Raw genomic sequence first — 21,788 nt, 5'->3', positions numbered from 1 at the left:
GGCCACCCCCAAGAGGAAAAAGCAGCTGCGCCGTGCAGGACCTCAGGAGGGTGGCGTCGCGAGCGGTACCTCGTCAGGATCAGCGCCCGCGCCTGGGGCGCCTCCCTCCCTCGCATAGGAAAGCGCGCCCGGCGCCCTTCTCGGGCAGGGCTCGGGGGCTCTCTTCTGGAGGGCCTCAGACCTTGCCAACATCACGAGGGAGACGCTCGGGCACCACTTGGACGCATGTTTCCCTCAGGAGAACACAGGGCGAGGAGCGCCCACCGCTCAGGAGTTCAGCACTAGGACCACTCAGGAACTGCAAGACGCAAGGGCCATGCGCGGCGACCGCCGCTCACTGGGCGCAGCTCCCCATCCAGGCGAGGATGTGCTACCTCTTGAGCACTGCGTTGGTTTTCCCTTGAAGAGGAAAGGGTGATGAAGTAAAGTAGCATAAGTATTTCCCTCGGTTTTTGAGAACCAAGGTATCAATCCAGTAGGAGACTACGCTCGAGTCCCACGCACCTACACAAACAAATAAGAACCTCGCAACCAACGCGATAAAGGGGTTTTCAATCCCTTCACGCTCACTTACGAGAGTGAGATCTGATAGAGATGATAAGATAATATTTTTGGTATTTTTATGATAAAGAGTAAAAGTAAAGAAAACAAAATAAACGGTAATGGAAATAACTTGTTAACGGAAGATTAATATGATGGAAAATAGACCCGGGGGCCATAGGTTTCACTAGTGGCTTCCCTCAAGATAGCATAAGTATGACGGTGGGTAAACGAATTACTGTCGAGCAATTGATAGAATTGAGCATAGTTATGAGAATATCTAGGAATGATCATGTATATAGGCATCACGTCCGTGACAAGTAGACCGAAACGATTCTGCATCTACTACTATTACTCCACACATCGACCGCTATCCAGCATGCATGTAGAGTATTAAGTTCATAAGAACAGAGTAACGCTTTAAGCAAGATGACATGATGTAGAGGGATAAACTCATGCAATATGATATAAACCCCATCTTTTATCCTCGATGGCAACAATACAATACGTGCCTTGCTGCCCCTGCTATCACTGGGAAAGGACACCGCAAGATTGAACCCAAAGCTAAGCACTTCTCCCATTGCAAGAAAGATCAATCTAGTAGGCCAAACCAAATTGATAATTCGAAGAGACTTGCAAAGATAACCAATCATACATAAAAGAATTCAGAGGAGATTCAAATATTGTTCATAGATAATCTTGATCATAAACCCACAATTCATCGGATCTCGACAAACACACCGCAAAAAGAAGAGTTACATCAAATAGATCTCCAAGAGAATCGAGGAGAACTTTGTATTGAGATCCAAAGAGAGAGAAGAAGCCATCTAGCTAATAACTATGGACCCGAAGGTCTGAGGTAAACTAATCGCACATCATCGGAGAGGCTATGGTGTTGATGTAGAAGCCCTCCATGATCGATGCCCCTCCGGCAGGACGCCGGAAAAGGCCCCAAGATGGGATCTCACGGGTACAGAAGGTTGCGGCGGTGGAATTAGGTTTTCGTGGTCTCTTCTGATGGTTTGGGGGTACGTAGGTATATATAGGAGGAAGAAGTAGGTCGGTGGAGCCACGAGCGGCCCACGAGGGTGGAGGGCGCGCCCAGGGGGGTAGGCGTGCCCCCTACCTCGTGGCTTCCTCATCTATTGCTTGACGTCCACTCCAAGTCCTCTGGATCACATTTGGTCCGAAAATCACGTTCCCGAAGGTTTCATTCCGTTTGGACTCCGTTTGATATTCTTTTTCTGCGAAACACTGAAATAGGCAAAAACAGCAATTTGGGCTGGGCCTCCGGTTAATAGGTTAGTCCCAAAAATAATATATAAGTGTATAATAAAGCCCATTAATCATCCAAAACAGAATATAATATAGCGTGGAACAATAAAAAATTATATATACGTTGGAGACGTATCAAGCATCCCCAAGCTTAATTCCTGCTCGTCCTCGAGTAGGTAAATGATAAAAACAGAATTTTTGATGTGGAATGCTACTTAGCATAATTTTCAATGTAATTCTCTTATTTGTGGTATGAATATTCAGATCCGAAAGATTCAAGATAAAAGTTTAATATTGACATAAAAGTAATAATACTTCAAGCATACTAACTAAGCAATTATGTCTTCTCAAAATAACATGGCCAAAGAAAGTTCATCCCTACAAAATCATATGGTTTGGTCATGGTCCATTTTCGTCACACAAGAATGTTCTCATCATGCACAACCCTGATGACAAGCCAAGCAATTGTTTCATACTTTAGTAATCTCAAACTTTTTTCAACTTTCACGCAATATATGAGCGTGAGCCATGGATATAGCACTATGGGTGGAATAGAGTATGATGATGGGGGTTTTGTGGAGAAGACAAAAAAGGAGAAAGTCTCACATTGACGCGGCTAATCAACGAGCTAGGGAGATGCCCATCGATTGATGTCAATGCAAGGAGTAGGGATTGCCATGCAACGGATGCACTAGAGCTATAAATGCATTAAAGCTTAACAAAAGAAACTAAGTGGGTGTGCATCCAACTCGCTTGCTCACGAAGACCTAGGGCATTTGAGGATGCCCATTGTTGGAATATACAAGCCGAGTTCTATAATGAAAAATTCCCACTAGTATATGAAAGTGACAAAACAAGAGACTCTCTATCATAAAGACCATGGTGCTACTTTGAAGCACAAGTATGGAAAAAGGATAGTAACATTGCCCCTTTTTATTCTTCTTTTTTTGGGCCTTTCCCTTTTTTTATTTGGCCTTTCTCTTTTTTTTGGGACAATGCTCTATGAATGATGATCATCACACTTCTATTTATTTACAACTCAATGATTACAACTCGATACTAGAACAAAGTATGACTCTATATGAATGCCTCCGGCGATGTACCGGGATGGGCAATGAATCAAGAGTGACATGTATGAAAAATTATGAACGGTGGCTTTGCCACAAATACGATGTCAACTACATGATCATGCAAGGCAATATGACAATGATGAAACGTGTCATGATAAACGGAACGGTGCAAAGTTGCATGGCAATATATCTCGGAATGGCCATGGAAATGCCATAATAGGTAGGTATGGTGGCTATTTTGAGGAATATATAAGGAGGTTTATGTGTGATAGAGCGTATTGTATCACAGGGTTTGGATGCACCGGCAAAGTTGGCACCAACTCTCAAGGTGAGAAAGGGCAATGCACGGTACCGAAGAGGCTAGCAATGATGGAAGGTTGAGAGTGCGTATAATCCATGGACTCAACATTAGTCATAAGAACTCACATACTTATTGCAAAAATCTACAAGTCATCAAAAACCAAGCACTACCCGCATGCTCCTAGGGGGATAGATTGGTAGGAAAAGACCATCGCTCGTCCCCGACCACCACTCATAAGGAGGACAATCAAAGAACACCTCATGTTTCAAATTTGTTACATAACGTTTACCATACGTGCATGCTACGGGACTTGCAAACTTCAACGCAAGTATTTCTCAAATTCACAACTACTCAACTAGCACAACTTTAATATCACTACCTCCATATCTCAAAACATTCATCAAGCATCAAACTTTTCTTAGTATTCAACGCACTTATAAGAAAGTTTTTACTAATCTTGGATGCCTATCATATTAGGACTAATTTCTCAATTTAAGCAAATTACCATGCTGTTTTGTAGGACTCTCAAAATGATATAAGTGAAGCATGAGAGAACAATAGTTTCTATAAAACAAAACCACCACCGTGCTCTAAAAGATATAAGTGAAGCACTAGAGCAAAAACTATATAGCTCAAATGATATAAGTGAAGCACATAGAGTATTCTAATAAATTCTGAATCATGTGTGTCTCTCTCAAAAGGTGTGTACAGCAAGGATGATTGTGGTGAACTAAAAAGAAAAGTCTCAAATCATACAAGATGCTCCAAGCAAAACACAAATCATGTGGTGAATAAAAATATAGCTCCAAGTAAAGTTACCGATGGAGGAAGACGAAAGAGGGGATGCCTTCCGGGGCATCCCCAAGCTTTGGCTTTTTGGTGTCCTTAGTTTTACCTTGGGGTGCCTTGGGCATCCCCAAGCTTAGGCTTTTGCCACTCCTTGTTCCATAATCCATCAAATCTTTACCCAAAACTTGAAAACTTCACAACACAAAACTTAACAGAAAATCTCGCGAGCTCCGTTAGCGAAAGAAAACAAAACACCACGTCAAGGTACTGTATTGAACTCATTATTTATTTATATTGGTGTTAAACCTACTGTATTAAAACTTCTCTATGGTTTATAAACTCTTTTACTAGCCATAGATTCATCAAAATAAGCAAACAACACACGAAAAACAGAATCTGTCAAAAACATAACAGTCTGTAGTAATCTGTAACTAACGCAAACTTCTGGAACTCGGAAAAATCTACCAAAATAGGATGACCTAGACAATTTGTTTATTGATCTACTTAAATTGGAATCAGTATTTTATCACGTTCTGGAAATATTTAACAATTGTTTTCGTGAACAGAAAGTTTCTGGAATTTTCAGCAAGATCAAATAACTATCACCCAAGAAGATCCTATAGGTTTAACTTCGCACAAACACTAATTAAAACATAAAAACAAATCTAACCAGAGGCTAGATCAAAGATTTATTCCTAAACAGAAGCAAAAAGCAAAAAACCAAAAATAAAATTGGGTTGCCTCCCAACAAGCGCTATCGTTTAACGCCCCTAGCTAGGCATAAAAGCGAGGATAGATCTAGGTATTGCCATCTTTAGTAGGCAATCCATAAGTGGCTCTCATAATAGATTCATAAGGTAATTTAATATTCTTTCTAGGGAAGTGTTCCATGCCTTTCCTTAACGGAAATTGGAATCTAATATTCCCTTCCTTCATATCAATAATTGCACCAATCGTTCTAAGGAAAGGTCTACCAAGAATAATAGGACATGAAGGATTGCAATCTATATCGAGAACAATAAAATCTACGGGCACATAGTTCCTATTTGCAACAATAAGAACATCATTAATTCTTCCCATAGGTTTCTTAATGGTAGAATCCGCAAGGTGTAAGTTTAAAGAGCAATCATCAAATTCGCGGAAACCTAACAAATCACACAAAGTTTTTGGAATCGTGGAAACACTAGCACCCAAATCACACAAAGCATAACATTCATGATCTTTAATTTTAATTTTAATAGTAGGTTCCCACTCATCATAAAGTTTTCTAGGGATAGAAACTTCCAACTCAAGTTTTTCTTCATAAGATTGCATCAAAGCATCAATGATATGTTTAGTAAAAGCTTTATTTTGACTATAAGCATGAGGAGAATTTAGCACGGATTGCAACAAGGAAATACAATATATCAAAGAGCAATTATAATAATTAAATTCCTTGAAATCCAAGATAGTGGGTTCACTGATATCTAAAGTTTTGACCTCTGCAATCCCACTTTTACCAAATTTTGCATCAAGATCTAAAAACTCCGAATTTTTGGGACGCCTTTTAACTAAAGTTGACTCATCTCCAGTCCCATCATTATCAAGATTCATATTGCAAAACAAAGATTTAATAGGGGACACATCAATAACGTTTAGATCTTCATCTTTATTATCATAAAAATTAGAAGAACACGCTTTTACAAAGAAATCTTTCTTAGCACGCATCCTAGCGGTTCTTTCTTTGCACTCATCAATGGAAATTCTCATAGCTTTGAGAGACTCATTGATATCATGCTTAGGTGGAATAGATCTAAGTTTCAAAGAATCAACATCAAGAGAAATTCTATCCACGTTCCTAGCCAATTCGTCAACTTTAAGCAATTTTCTTCAAGCAAAGTATTGAAATTCTTTTGAGAAATCATAAACTCTTTAACACTAGTCTCAAAATCAGAGGGCATATTATTAAAATTTCCTTAAGAATTGTTGTAGGAATTACCATAATTATTAGAGGAATTACTAGGGAACGGCCTAGGATTAAAGTTTCCTCTATGCGCGTTGTTACCAAAATTATTCCTACCAACAAAATTCACATCCATAGATTCATTATTATTCTCAATCAAAGTAGACAAAGGCATATCATTAGGATCAGAAGAGACACTCTTATTAGCAAACAATTTCATAAGTTCATCCATCTTTCCACTCAAAACATTAATTTCTTTTATCGCATGCACCTTTTTACTAGTAGATCTTTCGGTGTGCCATTGAGAATAATTAACCATAATATTATCTAGGAGTTTAGTGGCTTCTCCTAAGGTGATTTCCATAAAAGTGCCTCCCGCGGCCGAATCTAAAAGATTCCTAGAAGCCAAATTCAATCCGGCATAAATTTTTTGTATAATCATCCACAAATTCAAACCATGAGTAGGGCAATTACGTATCATTAATTTCATTCTCTGCCAAGCTTGTGCAACATGTTCATGATGAAGTTGCTTAAAATTCATAATATCGTTTCTAAGAGAGATGATCTTAGCGGGAGGAAAATACTTAGAGATAAAAGCATCCTTGCACTTATTCCATGAATCAATACTATTTTTAGGCAAAGACGAAAACCAATTTTTAGCACGATCTTTAAGGGAAAACGGAAATAGCTTTAATTTAACAATATCATTGTCCACATCTTTCTTCTTTTGCATGTCACACAAATCAACAAAGCTATTTAGATGGGTAGCGGCATCTTCACTAGCAAGGCCAGCGAATTGATCTTTCATGACAAGATTCAGCAAGGCAGCATTAATTTCACAAGATTCAGCATCGGTAAGAGGAGCAATCGGAGTGCTAAGAAAATCATTGTTGTTGGTATTGGTAAAGTCACACAATTTAGTGTTATCTTGAGCCATCGCGACAAACAAGCAATTTAACACACGAGCAAACAAGAAGCAAGCAAAAAAGAGGCGAACGGAAAAGAGGGCAAATAAAACGGCAAGGGTGAAGTGGGGGAGAGGAAAACGAGAGGCAAATGGCAAATAAAGTAATGCGAGGAATAAGAGTTTGTGATGGGTACTTGGTATGTCTTGACTTGTGCGTAGACTCCCCGGCAACGGCGCCAGAAATCCTTCTTGCTACCTCTTGAGCAATGCGTTGGTTTTCCCTTGAAGAGGAAAGGGTCATGCAGTAAAGTAGCGTAAGTATTTCCCTCATTTTTTGAGAACCAAGGTATCAATCCAATAGGAGACTATGCTCGAGTCCCACGCACCTACACAAACAAATAAGAACCTCGCAACCAACGCGATAAAGGGGTTGTCAATCCCTTCACGGTCACTTACGAGAGTGAGATCTGGTAGAGATGATAAGATAATATTTTTGGTATTTTTATGATAAAGAGTAAAATTAAAGAAACAAAATAAACGGTAATGGAAATAACTTGTTAACGGAAGATTAATATGAAGGAAAATAGACCCGGGGGCCATAGGTTTCACTAGTGGCTTCTCTCAAGATAGCATAAGTATTACGGTGGGTAAACGAATTACTGTCGAGCAATTGATAGAATTGAGCATAGTTATGAGAATATCTAGGTATGATCATGTATATAGGCATCACGTCCGTGACAAGTAGACCGAAACGATTCTGCATCTACTACTATTACTCCACACATCGACCGCTATCCAGCATGCATCTAGAGTATTAAATTCATAAGAACAGAGTAACGCTTTAAGCAAGATGACATGATGTAGAGGGATAAACTCATGCAATATGGTATAAACCTCATCTTTTAATCCTCGATGGCAACAATACAATACGTGCCTTGCTGCCCCTGCTGTCACTAGGAAAGGACACGGCAAGACTGAACCCAAAGCTAAGCACTTCTCCCATTGCAAGAAAGATCAATCTAGTAAGCCAAACCAAACTGATAATTCGAAGAGACTTGCAAAGATAACCAATCATACATAAAAGAATTCAGAGGAGATTCAAATATTGTTCTTAGATAATCTTGATCATAAACCCACAATTCATCGGATCTTGACAAATACACCGCAAAAAGAAGAGTTACATCAAATAGATCTCCAAGAGAATCGAGGAGAACTTTGTATTGAGATCCAAAGAGAGAGAAGAAGCCATCTAGCTAATAACTATGGACTCGAAGGTCTGAGGTAAACTACTCACACATCATCGGAGAGGCTATGGTGTTGATGTAGAAGCCCTCCGTGATCGATGCCCCCTCCGGCAGGACGCCGAAAAAGGCCCCAAGATGGGATCTCACGGGTACAGAAGATTGCGGCGGTGGAATTAGGTTTTCGTGGTCGCTTCTGTTGGTTTGGGGGTACGTAGGTATATATAGGAGGAAGAAGTAGGTCGGTGGAGCCACGAGGGACCCACGAGGGTGGAGGGCGCGCCCAGGGGGTAGGCGCGCCCCCTACCTCGTGGCTTCCTCATCTGTTGCTTGACGTCCACTCAAAGTCCTCTGGATCACGTTTGTTCCGAAAATCACGTTCCTGAAGGTTTCATTCTGTTTGGACTCCGTTGGTTATTCTTTTTCTGCGAAACACTGAAATAGGCAAAAAACAGCAATTTGGGTTGGGCCTCCGGTTAATAGGTTAGTCCCAAAAATAATATAAAAGTGTATAATAAAGCCCATTAATCATCCAAAACAGAATATAATATAGCATGGAACAATAAAAAATTATAGATGCGTTGGAGACGTATCAGGATGCCAGGCTGCGCGTCTGCATCGACGTCCCAAGGCTCAACAGGGCCGCATCTCAGGACCCCTTCTGGCCTTCGTGCGTGGGACGCTGCGAGGGTCCACCGCACAGCTACGTTCGCATGCCTTTTGGCCTGCCAAGCGTGGCGTCCGCCTACCAGCGCAACTTGCAGCGCGCCCTGGCATCCCAGGCCAGGCACCACGCCGTCCTGATGGAGATGGAGACGGTCCTCAAGAAACCGCCTAGACCCCCAGAGCCTCCTGAGGCTCAGGGCCCCGGTGGCTCGTGAGGAGCGACCCCTTCACCGCGTACCTTCAGCTGCCCCAACATCACTGCATCAACAAAACCAGGTGACATTTTCCAAGTTTATTTAGCTGGGAGCGCCCCCGGGTTGCATCATTCCCAGGCCGCGTGGGTCCGTCCCTGTGGCATGTATCCCTTTTTTATGTCTTTAGCTTACCTTGCTGGGGGCGCCCCTCGGGCCGCATCATCCCCAAGCCGCTCGGGCCTGGCCCAGTGGCATGTATCCTTCCTGCATTTACTTAAGCCAGTATGCTTTCCATGCTTGATCTACCTATGACTATTACCTACTCGATCGTCACCCATCATAGGAGCCGCGCGCCGGCCGTCTTTCTTCAGGATCCTTTGCGTGAGTAGGTTAAGCACGGCGTCTGTGCTCGGGCCCGTCCCTGCAGCGTCGATAAATCCAGCGGCTGAGCTCTGTTTGGCGGGCCGGCCCCGTTCACGTCACCTCCTGGGGCCGTTGGTGCTTGGCCTTCTCACGCGATAACCTCAGGAGATTCGTTCGGTGCAGTTTGTCTAACCACCTCGCAGGACCAGCGCAGCGAACAAAAACCAAGATCAGGCGCAACCCGCCTTGAGGTAGGGCCTCGTGAGTCCCGCGCTGGCTCACGAGTGCCCAGATACACCTCGTCTAGCCCTGCCATGCAAGCCACGTGCCAGGGCGGGGCTGTACACGCCCCGGGGGCTCTCCGTAGTAGGGAGTCCCCTCCCATGCACCAGTGGAAGCACCATGCTCCGCGCTGGCCATCGACACTGCCGAGGAGCGGCTATGCCCGTGCACAAGCGGAAGCACTATGCTCCGCACTGGTGATAAACAACTGAGGGCGGCCTCACGGCCGCACCAACCTTAGGGAGCCTCAGAGCTCAGTGTCCGGCCTCACCGCAACACCCTCCCCTCGAGAGGGTCGCGCGAGGGGGCTAGGCACGGGGGCTGCGCTCGGCTCATGCCCAAGCGTACGCCACCCAGCCAGGTCCCCCGAACCTGGTCGTCGTGCGCCCCTCCCAAGCTGAGCCTCGGCGAGGGCAAAGGTATGAAGGTTGTTTGCACGTCAAGGGGGACTCCTGAGCATCGCGCCTCAGGAGCCTAACTGGTCACGTAGCCCCTCACTCCTTGGGTCCGTCCTGGTCTCCGGTCGGTCCAACGGTGGTTGAGGTATGCGCGGGGCTGGGCTCTGCCGACGTATAACACTAATCATATCCTCGCATCTCCTTCCTATAAGTTGTTTGCGCGTCAAGGGGGACTCCTAAGCATCGCGACTCAGGAGCCTAACTGGTCACGTAGCCCCTCACTCCTTGGTCCCGTCCTGGTCTCCGGTCGGCCCAACGGCGGTTGAGGTATGCGCGGGGCCGGGCTCTGCTGACGCAGAACACAAAGCGAATGGGAAGAAAAATCGCAAAATCTCAAAGCAGATATTACAAGACATATTGTTCTCACAATACCAAACGCAAATTTTAACGCCTCCACGAGGTATGATGCATGCTGCAGGAATAAAACAAGAAAGGAGCCGCAGGTCATCCCTGAACACCATCGACGCCCGCGAGAGGCACTCCTCCCTTGATGATGTCGCCTTCGTCTTGGTCACCAGCCGGAGCTGCAGGAGTGGCGGTGCTTCCGGTCGAAGGCGCGGAAGCGAAGCCGCGAAACTTCTTCCGCAGAGCCTCCACCTGACCTTTCACAGCTGCGGCGGCAGCCGTGCAGTGTTCATCAGCCACATGCTCCAGCAGCTCGTCAAGACGAGTGCTGGGGTCACGAAGGTGCAGATGGCAGAAGACATGCGTCAGCGCAGCTGAAGAAAGGACATGAGCCTCTGCCTCTGCCATGGGACCAATGGCCTCCACGACTTCCTCGAGCGCCTTCACCAAGAAGGGAAGCAGCTAGGCGGGGCCATCCTCATCGGTGGTCAGCGGCCTCTCCAAGCCCTTCTCATAGAGTGACTTTAGAGCCTCGCGGGACCTCTTCTCGAGAAGCGCGAAGGCCGCGTGGTCCTCATCCAGGATCTTCGCCTTGGCTTCAAGATCGACCTTCTTCGCCTCCACCTTCCGCTCCAGCTCCTCCAGTCGGCCGCGTTCGGCGGCCTGCGTTGATAACCCACAAGTATAGGGGATCACAACAGTTTTCGAGGGTAGAGTATTCAACCCAAATTTATTGATTCGACACAAGGGGAGCCAAAGAATATTCTCAAGTATTAGCAGTTGAGTTGCCAATTCAACCACACTTGGATAACTTAATATCTGCAACAAAGTATTTAGTAGCAAAGTAGTATGATAGTAACGGTAACGGTAGCAAAAGTAATATTTTTGGTTTTTGTAGTGATTGTAACAGTGGCAACGGAAAAGTAAATAAGCAAAGAACAATATGTGAAAAGCTCGTAGGCATTGGATCGGTGATGGAGAATTATGCCGGATGTGGTTCATCATGTAATAATCATAACATAGGGTGACACAGAACTAGCTCCAATTCATCAATGTAATGTAGGCATGTATTCCGAATATAGTCATACGTGCTTATCGAAAAGAACTTGCATGACATCTTTTGTCCTACCCTCCTGTGGCAGCGGGGTCCTAGCGGAAACTAAGGGATATTAAGGCCTCCTTTTAATAGAGTACCGGACCAAAGCATTAACACATAGTGAATACATGAACTCCTCAAACTACGGTCATCACCGGGAGTGGTCCCGATTATTGTCACTTTAGGGTTGCCGGATCATAACATATAGTAGGTGACTATAGACTTGCAAGATAGGATCAAGAACTCACATATATTCATGAAAACATAATAGGTTCAGATCTGAAATCATGGCACTCGGGCCCTAGTGACAAGCATTAAGCATAGCAAAGTCATAGCAACATCAATCTCAGAACATAGTGGATACTAGGGATCAAACCCTAACAAAACTAACTCGATTACATGATAAATCTCATCCAACCCATCACCGTCCAGCAAGCCTACAATGGAATTACTCATGCACGGCGGTGAGCATCATGAAATTGGTGATGGAGGATGGTTGATGATGACGACGGCGACGGATTCCCCTCTCCGGAGCCCCGAACGGACTCCAGATCAACCCTCCCGAGAGAGTTTAGCGCTTGGCGGCGGCTTCGTATCGTAAAACGCGATGAATCTTTCTCTCTGATTTTTTCTCCCCAAACACGAATATATGGAGATAGAGTTGAGGTCGGTGGAGCTCCAGGGGGTCCACGAGGCAGGGGGCGTGCCCAGGGGGGCAGGCGACCCCCCACCCTGGTGGAAAGGGTGTGGGCCCCTTGGCCTTGATTCTTTCGCCAGTATTTTTTATTATTCCCAAAAATAATCTCCATGAAGTTTCAGGTCATTCCGAGAACTTTTGTTTCTGCACAAAGATAACACCATGGCAATTCTGCTGAAAACAGTGTTAGTCCGGGTTAGTTCCATTCAAATCATGCAAGTTAGAGTCCAAAACAAGGGCAAAAGTGTTTGGAAAAGTAGATACGACGGAGACGTATCAACTCCCCCAAGCTTAAACCTTTGCTTGTCCTCAAGCAATTCTGTTGATAAACTAAAAGTGATAAAGAAAAACTTTTACAAACTCTGTTTGCTCTTGTTGTTGTAAATATGTAAAGCCAGCATTCAAGGTTTCAGCAAAGATCATGAACTAACGATATTCACAATAACTCTTAGGTCTCATGTTTACTCATATCAATGGCATAATCAACTAGCGAGCAATAATAATAAATCTCGGATGACAACACTTTCTCAAAACAATCATGATATGATATAACAAGATGGTATCTCGCTAGCCCTTTCTGAGACGGCAAAACATAAATGCAGAGCACCTTTAAAGATCAAGGACTGACTAGACATTGTAATTCATGGTAAAAGAGATCCAATCATAGTCATACCCAATATAAACTAACAGTAATGAATGCAAATGACGGCGGTGCTCTCCAGCTGGTGCTTTTTAATAAGAGGGTGATGACTCAACATAAAAGTAAATAGATAGGCCCTTCGCAGAGGGAAGCAGGGATTTGTAGAGGTGCCAGAGCTCGGTTTTGAAATAGACATAAATAATATTTTGAGCGGCATACTTTCATTGTCAACATAACAACCAAGAGATGGCGATATCTTCCATGCTACACACATTATAGGCGGTTCCCAAACAGAATGGTAAAGTGTTTACTCCCCCTCCACCAACAAGCATCAATCCATGGCTTGCTCGAAACAACGAGTGCCTCCAACTAACAACAGTCCCGGGGGAGTTTTGTTTGCAATTATTTTGATTTGATTTGCATAAAGCATGGGACTGGGCATACCGATGACCAGCAATTTTCTTGTGAGTGAGGAGCGGAGTGCACTCCTCTTGAGAATAACCCGCCTAACATGGAAGATACGGACAGCCCTAGTTGATACATGAGCTATTCGAGCATACAAAACAGAATTTCATTTGAAGGTTTGGAGTTTGGCACATACAAATTTACTTGGAATGGCAGGTAGATACCGCATATAGGAAGGTATAGTGGACTCATATGGAATATCTTTGGGGTTTAAGGGATTGGATGCACAAGCAGTATTCCTGCTTAGTACAAGTGAAGGCTAGCAAAAGACTGGGAAGCGACCAACTAGAGAGCGACAACAGTCATGAACATGCATTAAAATTAATAAACATTGAGTGCAAGCATGAGTAGGATATAATCCACCATGAACATAAATATCATGAAGGCTATGTTGATTTGTTTCAACTACATGCGTGAACATGTGCCAAGTCAAGTCACTTGAATCATTCAAAGGAGGATACCACCCGATCATACCACATCACAACCATTTTAATAGCATGTTGGCACGCAAGGTAAACCATTATAAACTCCTAGCTAATTAAGCATGGCATAAGTAACTATAATCTCTAATTGTCATTGCAAACATGTTTACTCATAATAGGCTGAATCAGGAACGATGAACTAATCATATTTACAAAAACAAGAGAGGTCGAGTTCATACCAGCTTCTCCCATCTCAATCAGTCCATCATATATCGTCATAATTGCCTTTCACTTGCACGACCGAACGATGTGAATAATAATAATAGTGCACGTGCATTGGACTAAGCTGGAATCTGCAGGCATTCAATAAACAGGAGAAGACAAGGCAATATGGGCTCTTGGTTAAATCAACAATAAAGCATATAAGAGCCACTTCAACAATTTCATTATGGTCTTCTCCTATCAACCCCCAAAGAAAAGAAAAGAAATAAAACTATTTACACGAGAAAGCTCCCAACAAGCAAAAGAAGAATGATAAATCTTTTTGGGTTTTCTTTCAATTATTACTACTACAAGCAAGAAAGTAAACTAGCTAAAAGCTGCTACTATTTTTTTGGATTTTCTTAAGGTTTTTCAAACACACAAGAAGAAAGCATAAAAAGGAAAATAAACTAGCATGGATATTACAATGAAAAAGTATGAGCACCGACAACTAGCAATGAGTGAGTGAACATGAATGTAATGTCGGTGAGAAATACGTACTCCCCCAAGCTTAGGCTTTTGGCCTAAGTTGGTCTAATGCCACGGCTGGCCTGGCGGATACCCAAAGTTATAGTTGGGTTCGTACTGAGATGCAGCAGTTATTGCATCGTGGGTTGCACCTTGGAGGCGAGCTATCTCAGCCCTCCTCTCGTACTCGTTCGCCTCCTCCCTGGTTATGAAATATCTCCCCTTCGCCTGAACGTCAAAGAAAGTAGGAGCATAGCTCGCCTACTTTCATCATAAGTATCATGCATAGAAGTAGTTTCATCATAAGTATCATGCATAGCAGAAGTGGCATCATCAATAACATGCGACATATCAGAATTAATAGCAGAAGCAGGTTTAGGTGTCGCAAGCTTACTCAAAACAGAAGGCGAATCAATTGCAGAGCTAGATGGCAGTTCCTTACCTCCCCTCGTAGTTGAGGGATAAATTTTTTTTCGCGTCTTTCAAGTTCCTCATAGTGACCAGCAGATATAAATCCCAAGTGACTCAAAGAATAGAGCTATGCTCCCCGGCAACGACGCCAGAAAATAGTCTTGATAACCCACAAGTATAGGGGATCGCAACAGTTTTCGAGGGTAGAGTATTCAACCCAAATTTATTGATTCGACACAAGGGGAGCCAAAGAATATTCTCAAGTATTAGCAGTTGAGTTGTCAATTCAACCACACCTGGATAACTTAATATCTGAAGCAAAGTATTTAGTAGCAAAGTAGTATGATAGTAATGGTAACGGTAGCAAAAGTAATATTTTTGGGTTTTGTAGCGATTGTAACAGTGGCAACGGAAAAGTAAATAAGCGAAGAACAATATGTGAAAAGCTCGTAGGCATTGGATCGGTGATGGAGAATTATGCCGGATGTCGTTCATCATGTAACAATCATAACATAGGGTGACACAAAACTAGCTCCAATTCATCAATGTAATGTAGGCATGTATTCTGAATATAGTCATACGTGCTTATGGAAAAGAACTTGCATGACATCTTTTGTCCTACCCTCCCGTGGCAGCGGGGTCCTAGCGGAAACTAAGGGATATTAAGGCCTCCTTTTAATAGAGTACCGGACCAAAGCATTAACACATAGTGAATACATGAACTCCTCAAACTACGGTCATCACCGGGAGTGGTCCCGATTATTATCACTTCGGGGTTGCCTGATCATAACACATAGTAGGTGACTATAGACTTGCAAGATAGGATCAAGAACTCACATATATTCATGAAAACATAATAGGTTCAGATCTGAAATCATGGCACTCGGGCCCTAGTGACAAGCATTAAGCATAGCAAATTCATAGCAACATCAATCTCAGAACATAGTGGATACTGGGGATCAAACCCTAACAAAACTAACTCGATTACATGATAAATCTCATCCAACCCATCACCGTCCAGCAAGCCTACGATGGAATTACTCACGCACGGCGGTGAGCATCATGAAATTGGTGATGGAGGATGGTTGATGATGACGACGGTGACGGATTCCCCTCTCCGGAGCCCCGAACGGACTCCAAATCAGCCCTCCCGAGATAGTTTAGGGCTTGGCGGCGGCTCCGTATCGTAAAACGTGATGAATCTTTCTCTCTGATTTTTTTCTCCCCGAACACGAATATATGGAGTTGGAGTTGAGGTCGGTGGAGTTCCAGGGGGCCCACGAGGCAGGGGGCGCACCCTGGGGGGCAGGCGCGCTCCCCACCCTCGTGGAAAGGGTGTGGGCCCCCTGGCCTTGATTCTTTCGCCAATATTTTGTATTATTCCCAAAAATAATCTCCGTGAAGTTTCAGGTCATTCCGAGAACTTTTTTTTTCTGCACAAAGATAACACCATGGCAATTCTGCTGAAAACAGCGTCAGTCCGGGTTAGTTCCATTCAAATCATGCAAGTTAGAGTCCAAAACAAGGGCAAAAGTGTTTGGAAAAGTAGATACGACGGAGACGTATCATGCGTCTTCGCCAGCTCCCCCAGCTCGGCGTCGCGGTTCTTGATGGCGTCCTCCCGAGCCCTCATCTCCTCCTCCTTCGCTCGGCGGCCACGAGCTTCTTCTGCATGCTCATCGCGCAGGCCCTTCAGCTCGTCCTCCAGCGCCCGGCACCGGTCGTGGGTGGCCTTGGCGTCCTTTAACGCCGCCTTGCGATCAGCCGCAGCCTGTGCGGCGGCTCGCTTCTCCTTCTCGGAGGCCGTTGCGGCCTGGTTCAGCGTCGCTGGGACCGCCGCGTCAGACTGAAGCCAGCTGGATGCCAGCTTCAGGCGCCCGGCTACCAGGCGCGGATCCGCGCCCAGGAGATCTTCCCGCAGCTGGGTCATCTCTGAATGGGCACGCTCCAAGACAGCGGAGGAGGCAGAAGAACCTAAGAACAATGGCGCGGCAGGAGAAGGAGGCGACACCGTCACCAGGGCCTGGGAGACCAAGGGCTCCTGAGCCTTTGGGACCTCGGCAGCCGAGCCGGACATCGGCATTTCGGAGCCAGCGGGACCTCGGGAGCTGACTCCTCATGACGACGCCCCTCCTGGTCTCGCGAGGGCGACCGGACTGGGGAGGTGCAAGTGATGTCGCCTCCTTTCTTTGCGGAGGGGGGCATGGCCGTTGCATCCTCCTTCCTCTTCTTCGCCGAAGGCAGCGGCCTGGTCAACCAAGGACGAACGTCAGGAAGCAGCAGTATAAGAAAGAACAAGATGGAGCTCGAGCACTTACTGGTCCACCGCGGCGTAGTCCACCCTCCGCTTGGTGAGCTTGAAGCCCGAGAGCCTCGAGGCCTGAGGTGTGGGTGCACAGGCTCCGGGAGCAGAAGACGGCGCAGCGCAGGGGCTGGAAGCAGCTCCAGACGGTGCCAAGGCGGGAGTAACGTCTCGAGAGACCAGCGACGATCTGCCCCTTGTCGGGATGACGGGCAGCTCCCCCTTCTCCTGGTGGGCGTCGGCCTCGGCGTCGTCAGGATGGGCGCGGAGGATGTCAGCTTTGCTCAAGGGGGCGGTCTCCCCCATCCCTTCGGGGGTCACCTCCGAGTCTTCCTCCTCCCCCTCATCCTCACCGTGGGACTCGTCAGAAGACAGCTCCACCGGCTTCGGCGCCACAGGGGCCCCGGTAGGCGCCGGCGGCACCAGCCCGCGACCGTCAAAAGTCGGCCTAGAAGCCACGATCTGCTCCTAGTCGCTGTGGCAGAACAGGGGAACGAAGGCGCTCGGCGGGTACTCTTGGTTGTCCCCGACCAAGAGGCGCAAAACCGCGGACAGCTCATCGTCAGGCAAGGCCTCCGGGCTCAGGCGAATATTGTCCTCTTCATCTCCAAGCCTCCACAAGGGGCGCGCGCGCGCCTAAATTGGAGCAACGTGCAGCATCAAGAATTCCCTCAAGAGCAAGGCCCCTGTCACTTTGGCCGCCCTCGCGTTGCCCGGCTTCAAGTCGGCCTTCATCTGCTCCAACACCGACGATGCCCGCTCATCAGTAAGCTTCACGCAAGACCACTCCTTGTCGGACTAGGGCATCTCCGTCGGCAGCGCCAAGCGCGGGTGGACGCACTTGGCGCCCATCATGATCCATTTGGCCCTGAGGTTGTCGGCCTTCTTCCCGGTATTCGGGATCGAGTTGGCCTTGCCAGCTGCGATGAAATTGGTGCACCCGGAGATATGACCCTCGCTGACGTGGAGGAAGAAGAAGTGGCGCAGAAGAGCCATGGACGGCGTCACGCCCAGATACGCCTCGCAATAGTAGGCGAAGATGGACAAGAGAAGGATGGAGTTGGGATGAAGATGCAGCGCAGGCTGCCCGTAGTGGCCAAGGACCTCGTAGAAGAAGTTAGAAAAGGGGGGACCAGCCCCGCAGCGATGCTACTCGTGAAAAAGGGGAGAAAGGTACCCCCTCAGGTCACGGCGTGTCGGAGGCAACCCGGAGCTCCGTCTTCCCCCTCTCTTTGCTCTCCCCCGCCGTCAGCAAGCGTGTGGCGGCGAGGCTCTTCTCCGAGACGTTGCGCGAGTCGAGAGCTGGTTCATACCAAGCCGGCGACGAGGAGGGCTTGACCTTGCGCGACACCATTGGTCGCTGATGAGGTGAAGGATGGAAGCAGATCTGGGGATTTCGGAGGCAGGGCGCAAGAAAGGGGATCTGAGCAAGGCGAAAAGAAGCAATGAAGGCAAGCGCTATTTGCGCCAGCCTTTTGACAATCGGGCTGTTGCCGAGGCAGCGTGGGGAAGCGGAGACGCCCATGTCCAATCAACCGCCACGCGTCGACCAAGGCCGCGGGCTATTGGGGCCCGCGGCGCTCCGCACTTGACCTTTGGCTTCGCCTCGAAGCCAAGCCCGAGCGCGCCTTGGGCCCGGGGGCTACTGTCGGCGTTCTGGGAACGGGGGTCCCCAGACTTGCCTGCCTGCAGCCCACAGCGTGGCTCTGCTGGTGGGCCTGTATGTCCCATCTTCACCAACAAGCATTCAAGACCCTCGCGAGGGGCCAAGCCTCGCGAGGCGGGCGACACAAGACCTCCTCAGGAGTGGCCTCACCAGGTTGGCTCACGAGGGGCGGAGAGATCAAGGCAAGGCAAACCTCGCGAGGTTCTCGTGACGTGAGCCATGACGACCGAGACCAGGCGGGCGCTAGCGCGCACAGTGTACTTGTTTCCTCTTTGGCGCTAAGGGGGCAAGCGCAGGCGCGGAATACCGAGGCGTCAAGCAAAGGTTTCCATATCAGTGCAACGAGACCAAGGCCAGCAGGATGGCAAGACGGAGGTCACCGTGGAGCCCAAGGCGGCATCACCACCAGAGCCTTTGGCAGGCGAAGACTACTTTTGTCAGGATAGCTTGTACTAGTTGTCTCCCTTCAAACTGGCCGTTGTGGAATCCCTTCCCGCTCAATATTTGGGGAGAGGACCAAGGCCTCTATAAATAGGACTAGCCACCACAGTAGGAGGCAACTTAGCCTGAACGAACAGAGAGATAATCCTCACCCGCACACCGAGCACAAGAACACCTCAACCTCAGGAGGCTATTCTTCCCCTTGTAACTGTTCATCCTCAGCCCAAGAGGCAATCCACCACCACCACACAGGAATAGGGTATTACACCACAACGGTGGCCCGAACCAGTATAAATCTTGTGTTCTTTGTGTTGCGAGTTCGTCAAGTTAGTCCTTGAGATCTTAGCAAAGCTAGGACGTGGATCGGTAGGGGGAGAACTTCGCGCGCACCCCAGAGTTCGAACCTTAAGGGTTTTGCCGGAACCCGAGATCCGACACCTAGAGGCAATAATAAACTTATTATTTTATATTTCTTATTCATGATAAAGGTTTATTATTCATGCTAGAATTTTATTGATCGGAAACCTTAATACATGTGTGAATACATAAACAAACACCGTGTCCCTAGTGAGCCTCTACTAGACTAGCTCATTGATCAAAGATGGTTAAGGTTTCCTAACTATGGGCATGAGTTGTCATTTGATAACGGGGTCACATTATTAGGAGAATGATGTGATGGACAAGGCCCATCTGTTAGCTTAGCATTATGATCGCTCAGTTTTATTGCTATTGCTTTCTTCTTGTTAAATACATATTCCTTCAACTATGAGATTATGCAACTCCCGAATAACAGAGGAATGCCGTGTGTGCTATCAAGTCACAACGTAACTAAGGATGCTCTACAGGTATCTCCAAAGGTATTTGTTGAGTTTGCATAGATCGAGATTAGGATTTGTCACGCCGAGTATTGGAGAGGTATCTCTGGGCCCTCTCGGTAATACACATCATAAGCTTGCAAGAAAACGACTAAGGAGTTAGTCACGAGGTGATGTATTAAAGAACGAGTAAAGAGAATTGCCGGTAATGAGATTGAACTAGGTATGAAAATACCGACGATCGAATCTCGGGCAAGTAGCATACCGATAAACAAAAGGAATTATGTATGTTGTCATAACAGTTCGACCGATAAAGATCTTCGTAGAATATGTAGGAGCCAATATGGGTGTCCAGGTTCTACTATTGGTTATTGACCAGAGAGGTGTCTCGGTCATCTCTACATAGTTCTCGAACCCGTAAGGTTCGCACGCTTAACGTTCGATGACGATATTATATTATATGAGTTATGTGATTTGGTGACCGAATGTTGTTTGGAGTCCCGGATGAGATCACGGACATGACGAGGCGTCTCGAAATGGTCAAGAGGTAAAGATTGATATATAGGACAATAGTATTCGGACATCAGAAGTGTTCCGGAGGGTACCGGGTACATATGGGGTCACCGGAAGGAGTTCTGGGCAATGACGGCAAAAGATATGGGCCTTATGGGCCAAGAGGGGAAACGCACCAGCCACCAGGGGCTGGTGTGCCCCCCATATGGGCCGAACCATGGGGAGAAAGAAAGAGGGGAAGAGAGAGGAAAGGGGAGGGATTCGGCCTCCCCCTTCCCTTTCTCCCCCACCTCTTTCCTTCCCCCTCCGGCAAATATGGCAGGGGGGCGCTGGCCAAGGGGAGACCCCAAGTAGGATTCGGCCTACTTGGGCGCTATGGGAGTCCTGGACTAAGGGGTCCTCAGGCGTCCGGCCTATTATGAATGGGCCGGACTGGTGGGCCGTGAAGACATGAAGGCCGAAGACTGTACCCGTGTCCGGATTGGACTCTCCTTGGCGTGGAAGTCAAGCTTGGCGACCAACTATGAAGATTCCTTCTTATGTAACCAACTCTATGTAACCCTAGATCCCCCCCGGTGTCTATATAAACCGGAGGGTGTAGTCCGGAAAGGATATACTCATTAATATAGTCATACAGGCTAGGCTTCTAGGGTTTAGCCATTACGATCTCGTGGTAGATCAACTCTTGTAATACTCATATTCATCAAGATCAATCAAGCAGGAAGTAGGGTATTACCTCCATAGAGAGGCCCGAACCTAGGTAAACATCGTGTCCCCTGTCTCATGTAACCATCGACCATAGACGCACAGTTCGGGACCCCCTACCCGAGATCAGCCGGTTTTGAGACCGACATTGGTGCTTTCATTGAGAGTTCCACTGTGATGTCGACGAAAGGTTCGATGGCTCGCCTTGTCCTTAAAGACAACATCACCTCCGGGGAGTCCTGGCCCCGGGCCAAACCCTCCGGCTTGGCGACTTTACCATGATCGCCTGTTCGGCCGTTGAGCCGACGATGACCTCTCGGGCCATCGAAAACCCCCTTCGCATCAACTCCGAACACTCCAAGCAGATGGATCCGACAGAGTTTTCATCCTTGAATGAGCTCCTAGATCATATTGCCGCTTTGGGAATCGCCACAGATTACGATCGGATCGGGCCTAAAACCGATCAAGGAGAAATCAAAACTCCACCGGTCACCCACCAGATAGTAGTAGTTG

The 21,788-nt window shown here is 46.8% G+C and overlaps 1 protein-coding gene across 1 annotated transcript in view; it reads right to left on the bottom strand.

Annotated features, from left to right (window-relative positions):
* The window catches only part of LOC123159040 (uncharacterized), a 104,067-nt gene extending 87,151 nt beyond the window's left edge, over nt 1–16,916 (bottom strand). Inside the window, exons 1-3 of the mRNA XM_044576846.1 lie at nt 16,788–16,916; nt 16,461–16,679; nt 10,897–11,036 (exon numbers count right to left, since the gene is read on the bottom strand). Coding sequence (XP_044432781.1) covers nt 10,897–11,036; nt 16,461–16,679; nt 16,788–16,916 — 488 coding nt within the window. The remainder of the gene's footprint in view (nt 1–10,896; nt 11,037–16,460; nt 16,680–16,787) is intronic.
* Nucleotides 16,917–21,788: the final 4,872 nt, after the last annotated feature.

This window comes from Triticum aestivum, chromosome 1D (genome assembly GCF_018294505.1).
Source record: "Triticum aestivum cultivar Chinese Spring chromosome 1D, IWGSC CS RefSeq v2.1, whole genome shotgun sequence".
NCBI lineage: Eukaryota > Viridiplantae > Streptophyta > Magnoliopsida > Poales > Poaceae > Triticum > Triticum aestivum.
This window is presented reverse-complemented; position numbering and strand designations above follow the sequence as displayed.